The sequence below is a fragment of the Procambarus clarkii genome, chromosome 29 (genome assembly GCF_040958095.1).
Source record: "Procambarus clarkii isolate CNS0578487 chromosome 29, FALCON_Pclarkii_2.0, whole genome shotgun sequence".
NCBI classification, from domain to species: domain Eukaryota; kingdom Metazoa; phylum Arthropoda; class Malacostraca; order Decapoda; family Cambaridae; genus Procambarus; species Procambarus clarkii.
This window is the reverse complement of record NC_091178.1, coordinates 14,206,055-14,217,111: the sequence shown is the minus strand read 5'-3', so window position 1 is coordinate 14,217,111 and position 11,057 is coordinate 14,206,055. Positions and strand designations below refer to the sequence as shown.

At 37.6% G+C, this 11,057-nt stretch overlaps 1 protein-coding gene across 1 annotated transcript; it reads right to left on the bottom strand.

Moving 5' to 3' along the window:
• Window positions 1-1,454: 1,454 nt before the first annotated feature.
• Window positions 1,455-7,691, bottom strand: LOC123748054 (RWD domain-containing protein 1). Its single transcript, XM_045730255.2, has 5 exons — window positions 7,522-7,691; window positions 5,954-6,168; window positions 4,977-5,120; window positions 3,768-3,957; window positions 1,455-3,605 (listed from the first exon to the last, which is right to left on the bottom strand). Exons 1-5 carry the CDS (start codon window positions 7,592-7,594, stop codon window positions 3,490-3,492), a joined length of 738 nt encoding a protein of 245 aa, XP_045586211.1. The 5' UTR covers window positions 7,595-7,691; the 3' UTR covers window positions 1,455-3,489.
• Between the last annotated feature and the right edge of the window lie 3,366 nt (window positions 7,692-11,057).

Below are 11,057 nucleotides of genomic sequence, written 5' to 3'. Positions count from 1 at the left end.
AGCCGTTTCCCACCGCCGGTTACGGTGGCAGAAGGAAGGCCACAGGGACACACAACGCTTAAGAGTACACAGTTTGAAAAACGTTTGAATACTGTCAGTCATATGTACAGCATTTTACATTCATTAACACAAGTGTTAGCTGCTGGATTAAAGATCATTTGGAAATTGTTCATGAGGATGGGCTGACAGTGCTATGTAGGTGATCTCACGCCTTTGTTCACCTAGCGGAAAATATATGTAATCCAGGAATTGGACAACTATTGGGGTTGCATTCTGCTTGAGGCCAATTGTTGACTATGGGGGACTTCCATAAAATAACAGTTTGCAGAGCAAGTTAATGGGAACCATACTTTTAGTTTTATGTATTGATTATTTGAGACTGGTACATCCATTTGTATTTTTTTTAAAGATTCTACATACGCTAAATTTATATAATTTTTAGGAGAATGCATATAGGAGGTACATGTGTATAAAATACGTGTTTAAGAGTGGTTGTACTTGGGGGCGTAGGTTAGTTTGTATGAAAGGGGGGCATCAGTTTACAGGGAAAGGGTATTCTTTTTATTATAATAGGTAATTGCAAACATTAGTGGTTGAATTACTAGAGATCAAATGATATGGCACTGTAGATCGAGAAGTCAGGCAGGTAAAGTGCCATCGGGTATGGCCAGCTTCGGTAAAGTGCCATTCGGAATGGCCAGGTAAATTGCAAAAACAGCTTCACCTTCAAAGTGGCACCTTCTTGAGCCTAACAGACTTCTTGTCCTACACAGCAGTACAGGCAAAAGTACTACACCAATGCATAAGGTATATTACACATGTACAATATATATAGTCCATTCCACAAAATGTTTAGTAACTAAAATGTAAGTGTGTAGCACTTTTATAGTGTGATTATTATTATATGTAAAGAGGTGTGTAGTGTCACGAGTTACAAAGAACAGGAGCCATAAAAGCAGCACTAAAACAGTTAATCTCATCCCGCCAAACACACACCGAAACTACGACGTTGGTACAACGTTCGAACAAGTTTTAACACTTCCTAACCAGTTATAACAACCAATATAGGAAGTTGTAACAACGTTCTAATACGTCATAAACACGTGAAGCCAAGATGTAACAACTTTATTACAAGTTGTAACAAGCGGAAAATAGAGACAGTTACAGTTTGTGTTTCCAGGGATATCACTGCACAACAAATTTTGGTAGAGGGGAAGTGCCATAAATTATCAAACAAAATTTAGGAATTATTCCAGATGCAAAAAGATTATTATTTCCTATACATGGGCAATTATTCATTTTAGAAAAAGGGTTTGAATAAGAACAGTAGTTACAGTATTATCAATATCTTCTGTAACTCAGAAACTGAAAAAACCAAAACTGACATTATCATCTTGGGAACACTGCAAGAAGACTATTTTCTTCCTTTCCAAGTAGGTTATTCAAAGTCATCAGAAAAGTTATAATTTAAAAAAAACACAGAGCAACAATATTTATCCAAAGTTTTTTTAGAGCAGCTGAAAGTTTCAAGTCACTTCACTAGGAGACTGACAAAAATAAATGGATTATGTAATCAAACACCAAATTTTGACAATTTTCTATCATTGCTGATGAATATCAGCATCAATATAAGCAGTAGAACGGGGTTAAAAATTAACTAAAACTAAAGCTTCTTGTACTGTATAATGGTTATTTTAGCTAACAAAAACCCATTGAGCAATACCAAAAGTCAATATAGTTTAACTGGCCTGTGAGAATGCAGGAAATAATAAAATATATATATACTGTAACTTACTATTTGAAAAATGAATGCAGTGTTAACAAATGTAAAATATGCCAGCCACTGTATATACAAAAATTATGCATCTCAAAGAAGTATGGAAGTAGGTATGCTAGGCATAATATTTTGAGGAGAAAATGAATGGGATTAGTCTAAACTTCAGATATTAGATTAAGAAAAATTAAATGGAAGAGTGGCTATTACCATAACCCGGCTTGCCTTGCAAGAGGAAATAGCCCAGATTCAAGGACTGGACATGGAGGGACAATTGGGCACTGCTCCTAAACGTTTGCCCCTGTTAACCCACCGACAATTCAGACCTGGTTTTAAAGAGATTAATGGACAGTGATCCAAACGAAATGCTAGGTGGATAAGGTTCAAGATCAGTTATGAGAAAGGAGCACTCTTAGCCTGCAAATAAGTCGGATGTCTGCTCGAGTACCCTCTAGTGGAAAGAAAAGAACTAAATAGGTAAAATAATATTAACAAGACTAAGTATCAGAGAGAGATACAAGAAATCAAGAGTTCTGTATTCAAGCACACAAGAGAAGTCTCATGTTAAAAATTATGGAAGCATTTGGGAAACAAATGTTCACCTAACAGCTGATGATGCTGATTATATACACATGTGTAACAACAAATGGACATCTCTGTATACAGTACATGTAATAGCTCTACTTATTTTCTGTTGGTGGGTTATGACTTGTGTCCGAAAGGTTAAAGGCATGAATGAATATAAATTGTTAATCAGTAATTCATGTATTGAATTATACTGTACACAGAAAGACATTTTTCCAATCCTCCACACACCACCCTTGCAATGAGCACTGACTTCCTATTTCTAGTAAGATTATTTTTCCATAGACTTTTCTGTTGCTTTTCCTTCTCAACTGTCTGCACTTGCAGAGGTGATATTCAAATTGTACGCATTATTGTACAGCTGCAAACACATAGCAATTGGTTTTCTTATATGGCTGTCAAACCAGCATGTGTTATTTATCAACAAATGTATAAAGTCTAACACTTGAAGGAGGGTGAAGTGTCTAGGTAATACTGTATTCTACATAAGGCCACTTCCTCAAAGGAAGGAGAGTTCCCAGTGGGAACAAGACATCAAAGAATATAGATAAATATAAGGTATCTTATATCAATATAATTTTATTCTAATAAAAACTTAGTGGTATTACTGGACAGCAACCAATACAAATTTTAAAATATGTCTGAATAAATAGCCCTTATCCGTTGATAATTACAGGTTATTGTCAATTAGTGAAAGATGAAACAAGTTACATATTCAATCATGTATACATCCTGCTTGATGCAGTCGGACAAAAGCTTTTAAAACTTCAATTTGTTTTCAATTTGTTTTTCTTAAATTTCAGCTCTTGACAATAGTTGTAGGTACTGTATGTGTATATAAACATATGTTAATTTTCGAACTTAACATTAATCTAATGAGTGATCCTCATTTTAGCAAATTAGCAATTTAAACACTCATTTGTCAAATGCTACTCCTGTACACAAATTATTTTCAAACATTTATAGTTTGCTATAAGCATATTTTGCACATCTGTAACAAATTGCAAGTGTTATTGCCAAAGCCTTTCTTGTAATTTGTTTTCTAAGAATGAAATGAGTGACAAAGAAATGATGAGATGGATTTACAAATAATGATGAACATCTTCTGTTCCGGTGTTTAATAGAAACTCTTAATCGGATAGCCCTTCATCTGCGCCAGGCACATAGTCTTCGTCATCCTCATCATCAAGATCAAGGTCTTCTAGGTCTTGGAATAAGCTTTCATCTACAGTAACTTCTCCCTCTCCTATGAAAAAATAAAAGATTATCAAAAAAAGTCACAAAACAGTACTCCAATGAGCATATAACTCAAGTATAAATAACCTAATTACTGTATATTACAATATGGTACAATTATTTTGGGTCGTGAATGTGATTCAGTGCACAATAAATATCAAGAAACATTTACCATCACCCAAGAAGCTCAGGTCGGACTCATTAAGGGTCTGGTCTGTTTGGAACAATTCACGCCCAGTAAATTTCTTGTTCTTCTCTTCTTCCCTTTCTCTCTCTGACCGTAGTGCAGCCATTTCAGCATCAAACTTTGCTTTCCAAACTAAAAATGTTTCCACTGTCACTCGAGTGCCCTCAAATTTTTTCTGTAGGAATTTTAGATATTATATTAATGCTATTACCACATATTAGTAAGACTATTACGAAAAAACAAGCATTCACTCCATTGCTGATGAGCAATGAACTGGGAGGGAGTCAGGGAGCCACCAGCGCTCATCCAAAAAGGGGCATTAAATTACATTCAATGTTTGATTTCTGGGGCAGTCCCTTAGAGACTCCCTGAAGCTAACATCTAACATCTCCCATCAAACTAACATCAGAGAAGAAATAACAGCCAGGAAACCTGACCCAGAGAAACATAAGCCCAAATGGGACCAGAAACATTGACCATGCCAAAGTCCAACCACATCGCCATGACCACACAACGCTGTGGGGAGGACACTGAGTAGAACTACCCTTCCACAACCATGTAATTGTGGTATTGAGCAGAGTATGAATTGGCCAAAGCATGTGCAAGAGCCCAGGCATTCAATGCCAACAGAGGCCTACCTTGACCAACAGCAAGTGAGGCCCAACCCCACCAGACTGCCTCTGAACATAGAAGCCAGAACTCTGCAAAAAGAGCCTGGCTGAGGGGACAAAACAGCAGAAAGCTACAGCTGAAATAACAGTATAAATAGCTTCCTTGGGAGGGAGAAGCAGACAAAATGTTAAGGACTAGGCCAAATCTAAAGACTAAGCCAGCACAGTCTGCTGATGCACATAAGGCAGACTAAGTAAAAAGCGTGTTTTGCCTAAAAGAAGAAGGGGGAGAGCAAGTAACTTTGGCAGCACCACTGAAGCTGGAGATGCAGATAGCAAGGCAGCCACATTAGAGATAGAAGCAAGAACTTCCAAGCTGCCATGAAGCTGATAGCTGATCTAAGAACAGAAAGTAGTGTACATAACCAATATACCAAGTACATTGCATTCTCTACACAAAATTGAACTTACAATTTAATGGAAGACAATCAGTCTTCAGTTTCTTAGTAAAATAAATGTACCCTCATTTGATATTTAAATTTTTAGGCAAACTTATGGAATACGTAATTTGGAGATAACTTACCCGATCTGCTTCCTCCTGTTCCTTTTTCTTACGTTCAAATTCCTCTTTTGCATTCCGTGCCAAGTCCTCCATGTGTGTGGTAAGCCACTCCACAGAATACGACACTAACGTAAACACCATCACCATGCCAAGGTTCTCTTCACACTGTAAGGTGAATCTGTATTAGTATGAATGCATTTTGAGACATATGACCTACTCTAGAGCTCAAATGTTAGTAAAATCTTGCATTATGAGATATTCAATATCTGAATATAGTATCTGTATGAAACTTTGAAAGAAGCTACATGCATAATTCAGACTTATAAATAAAATATAATGCTATACTTTGCTATATTGTATTGGGTATTGTATTATTATTGTATATACTCTGCCCATTTGTTTTCGCCTCCACCGGGGATTGAACCCAGAGCCTCGCGACTACGAATCTGAAGCGCTGTCCACTCAGCTGTTAGGCCCCTGTCAGCCTATGCTACACTTTCTAACTTGAGAATTGCTTTAACTACATAGATGGCAAAATACTAAAGAAATTGTTCACTATTTTTATTTGATAAATCTCTTTCTTGATTTTGACCAAAGCTGGAAGATGCATGTGTATGGGTAACAGCTTCTCCTTCATATAGACCTACCCTGGCTTTGCACTCTGGAGAGGAAACTTCAGCCTCGATAACTCGAGCGCAACCCCATGGTCTCCGAAGACTGCAAGATGTCTATCAGTTACCATACTGATAAAGAAGAATTACTCCCCCATTACTATTATCAATAAAACTTAAAAGCTCTTCTCTCCCATACAGTTTGTTAAACTTAAGATTTCATCCTTGATTTCACCTTAAATATTTTCTTGGTGCTTTTACAAAAAAAAAAAAAAAAAACTTTCTAATGAAGTCCAATACAGTACAGGAGAACATCTGTAAGATTATATAGCAAGTCTCACAATACCTAGTGACCTTACAGTGATATTCAGTAATTCACTTACATACCTGTGCTTGCAACTGCTCTCGCAGATCATCTAGGTCTTCTTCTTCTACATTTTCTATAGGAATAATCTCCATAATTGGTGGCTCATCGGGATATGAAGGAGTGTATTCAAAATTAAGGGCAATCTCGGCTGGCTCTGCTTTAATATCGTCCAAAGAATCAGATCCCTCTGATTTCACAATGATTTTAAATTTATGTCTTGGCTCTACATCTAAAACTGCAAGAGATTATTCTTTCAGTATAACATATCTGAATATATATTAGTAGTCATTATAATTTTTTAATTAGGACCGTGATCAGGATTTAATTAGGGAAGGAGGAACTCATTTGGTAAAAGTGCCTGCATAAGGTAGACAGAAAACCATATTGTCCTTTGGTATTATACTCCATAATAACCAAGACCAATATATCTATTCTTGTCATTTTGTTCGTGAATATTTTACTCCATACATAAAATTATAATATTTTTACTATTCCTTTACTATTACCGTATTATTACTAAACACAGAAATCACATTAACGTGATATATATAGATGAGAAAATCCACTAGGACAAGAGGTGGGGCACGAACCTACTTCAGAAACAATGAAGTTGGGACGTAAGGTGTAGGGCCACTTTGCCCTTCCACTTGAGTGCTTGTGGGTCATACATAAAAACCTGGACTGACTTCAGTAGGGGCCTCCAGATTTCCTGTAATTTCAGTAGAAATCTAGTTGTATGACTTTACAAATCAGCAGTGGTCTAGTGGTAGAGTACGCGACTGGCATGGCCAGGGTCGTTGGTTTGTGCTCACCTATAGTCCTAGTGGATTTTCTCATTATTATTATTATACTGAAGTTCTCAAGTTCTAATTTTTTTTTAAATTATGCAAGACTTTCATGGCCATAATGCAAAATAATATTTTGATACAGCTCGACACAGTTTCTATTTATGGCTACTCTCATAAGGAAGAGAATACGGCTAAAAAATACTGAATGTTCAATACATAAACACAGAAAAAAAATGATCAATTCATGGATATCAAAGGTGGCTACCTGTGTAGAAAAGGAAGCAAGTGAAACTGCCATATTTCCACATCTGTGATTTCCATACTACAAATTTTTTACTTGGTAGTTACATTAGCACATCTTCAAAACACTTGCGAGAGCATCTTGTGAAGATAGGTGGTAGAGTACTGACCTACACAGAGTGGGGTGTTAGCACAGTTGTTATTTAAACTATCATCACTGAACTCCCCTGATATCACCGCCCTAAGCAATAAACCTATAATTATACAGTATAGTACACTACTGAAATTTGTTTTATACATTACACCTGACCATTGTCAACCTTCAAAATCTTGGTGGCCAAATTATGGAGACTGACTTGTAAGATTGGTGAGGAAGAGAGCAGCAATCTTCCCCCTATACTATGCAATTCCCTACAATTTAGAAACCAACTTGAATAAGGTCATGCCTTTTGGATCACGCGGTCACACATACCCATTCTTCTGACAGGACAATTTCTGAAATGACAGACAAGTCCCATATGCCCTCTTGCACGAGTTTCCGTGTAACAGATCAAACTTACTCTCAAACTCCTCTGGATATATAGATTCTAACGCTTCGATTTCGTTAGTCTGCTCTTCTTTATAGTCCGTCATTTTAAGTATGCGAGACGAGAGGGAATGTGAGCAAGACTGGAGCAGCGTGTTGTCTTTCCACTGTTTTGGTTGCTGGAGGTCCCGTGTCCGGATCCTCTCCCGCTTGACTTGGCTCTATTAAACACTATTTTATTGAAAATGCGAAGGCATTTGAGCCAAAAAATGCAATTTTAATTTATTAATTAGATATGAACAAGCTTTTATTGATGGTATGCTAATTATGTTATGAATGTTGTTATTATTTTGTTTAGTCAATGGTATTCTTATCCACGCACTTACTCTATCGGATAGTACAATTTGTTTACGGTGTTACATTTTGGGAAATAATATTAATTAATTTTGTTGGTGACAGGTAGCCTGATTGTATATATGTATCTTCTAAAAATAGAATACATATGCAAATAATATATATATGTTGTATCGAGTGCCCCATCTTTCCCACAAAAGTCGAACTGCTGACTCTCCCCAGGATGCAACACTGCAACAGTTGTTGAAGGGTTGGGTATATATATATAGATTTAGATTTAGATTTTAGATTTAGATTTTTTATTCAGGTAAAGGTACATACATAATGTTAGATTTAAAGATAGAGCTAGTACATACAATACCTAAAGCCACTAGTACGCATAGCGTTTCGGGCAAGACCTCATATGTATATAAGGGAGAGCCCTCATATTTTTTTTAGATATATACAAGAGTTCTACATTCTTGTACAGCCACTAATACGCGTAGCGTTTCGGGCAAGTCCTTAATCCTATGGTCCCTGGAATGCGACCTCACGAAAAATCGTATTTACAACCAAGTACCCATTTTACTGTTGAGTTAAACAGAGGCTACAGTTAAGGATTTGCGCCCAGTAAATCCTCCCCGGCCAGGATATGAACCCATGACAAAGCGTTCGCGGAACGCCAGGCGAGTGTCTTACCACTACACCACGGAGATTGGTAATGCATATGAGGTCTCCATTGCCTGAGTGCAATAATCCAGCACCAGAGGCTTATACAATTGAATGACTACCTCCGTTTCCTTAAAAGTAAAGGTACACTTGATTATTCCCAGGGTTTGGTTAATCCCAAATATTATTCCCAGGATTTGGTTAATCCCAAATATTATTCCCAGGATTTGGTTAATCTCAAATATTATTACCAGGGTTTGGTTAATCCCAAATATTATTTCCAGGGTTTGGTTAATCCCAAATATTATTCCCAGGGTTTGGTTAATCCCAAATATTATTCCCGGGGTTTGGTTAATCCCAAATATTATTCCCAGGGTTTGGTTAAGCCCAAATATTATTTCCAGGGTTTGGTTAATCCCAAATATTATTCCCAGGGTTTGGTTAATCCCAAATATTATTCCCGGGGTTTGGTTAATCCCAAATATTATTCCCAGGGTTTGGTTAAGCCCAAATATTATTTCCAGGGTTTGGTTAATCCCAAATATTATTCCCTGGGTTTGGTTAATGTGATCGTTGCTATCTCGGCAGCCAACAAAGTTTCTCAAACTGTTGGTATACTCTCAAAAATCTGATATTATATTCCCCGCTCTGCTCTTCTTACACTCTAATATTCGCTAATCTGTCCCTTTCTTACATACGGTATCTGTGCATGTGGTTCTACCACTGCATATTACCTCAAGCCCATCATCACCCAGCAAAAATCTGCTATCAGAACTATAACAAAATGTCTTCAGACAACACACTCTGTTTGAATCCCTAAACATGCTGAGCATACACTCACTCCACACATTCTCTTGTGCTATTTACATGTACAAAACCTTTGAATTGATAATTCTAAACTAAAACTCATGCTTTATAGATGTGATGCCAAAACTCTGCTGAACTTTAAAATTCAGCTTGAAAAAATCAACAGAACATATGAGGGGGGTTCTTTGACAAGCCGTCGGCTTCCTGTCTACATCGATACTACTATAGAGTGTTAGTGGCTCTCAGGTAAATTCAGGTGATAGAATCCACGAGCACCACTCTGTGGAACTCACTCGCTAATGAATTACAAAAAAAATAAATTTATACTTTATTCAAAAGTAGAGCCAAAATTTCATCCTCATAGTTTCCCACCTTGTGCTACTAACTCACACTGTATCTTGTGCTACACACTCGCCGATTTTAGTATTATAAATAACAAAGTACATGACTTAATCGGAGAACTCGGAGATAAAAGAACAGTTATCCCTTAAATAAAATTATTTCAGAAGTTTAACATTGAAAACGTAGTGTATCGCAAACTACTCTATTTGTTTTTTAACTATAATAACTAATTTTAATACAAGGTTACCAATAGTCGGGGACAAGACGCCTGCTAGACGTCAAACTGTTTAACATAGATGGATAATAAAATGTCAATATAAAACTGGATTTTGTATGTCTTATAATTTGAAATTCCGTGTCTTGAACAACCATGTAATCCACTAATTAATTTGTAGCGAGTAGATTATGTCAATTTTTTTTTTTTTGAGATATATACAAGAGTTGTTACATTCTTGTACAGCCACTAGTACGCGTAGCGTTTCGGGCAAGTCCTTAATCCTATGGTCCATGGAATACGATCCCCTGCCGCGAAGAATCGTTTTTTCATCCAGGATACACATTTTACTGTTGCGTTAAACAGAGGCTACAGTTAAGGAATTGCGCCCAGTAAATCCTTCCCGGCCAGGATACGAACCCATGACATAGCGCTCGCGGAACGCCAGGCGAGTGTCTTACCACTACACGATGATGATGATGATGATAAAGATTAAGCCACCCAAAAGGTGGCACGGGCATGAATAGCCCGTAAGTGGTGGCCCTTTTGAGCCATTACCAGTATCAAGAGCTGATACTGGAGATCTGTGGAAGTGCGACTGCACCCTGCGTGACGGGAGATGTCTCCCGTAATTATTAATTTTTTTCTTTTTTCTTTTTTTTCCCCAGTGTTCTGAGGTTGCATTTAACCATCAAGCTGTTATCGTGGGGGAGGATACTGCTTCACAGTCTTTATGAGGGTGTCCAGCTGCTGGACACCTTTGTTGACCAGGAGAGTGGCTGTGTTGATGGCTTCAGGGTGGCCACTGCATGATTCAGGAACTCTTAAAGCTCTTCTAAGGTCATTGGTTGCTTCACATTCCAGAAGATAGTGAAGTAATGGCTTTTCTGTGACAGTTTGGCAGAAGATGCATTCTCTCTGTCGGGGTTCACCAATCTCCCAGTTGCATCTGTAAGATTGATTGATTGATGAAGATTAAGCCACCCAAGAGGTGGCACGGGCATGAATAGCCCGTAAGTGGTGGCCCTTTCGAGCCATTACCAGTATCAAAAGATGATACTGGAGATCTGTGGAGGCGCAACTGCACCCTGCGTGACGGGAGATGTCTCCCGGACCAAGTGGTGACCAAATGGTGTGCATCTGTAACCTAGACGTAGTCTATATAGCCTAACTGCTATTTCCCTGTGGATTCCTTTTGGGATATT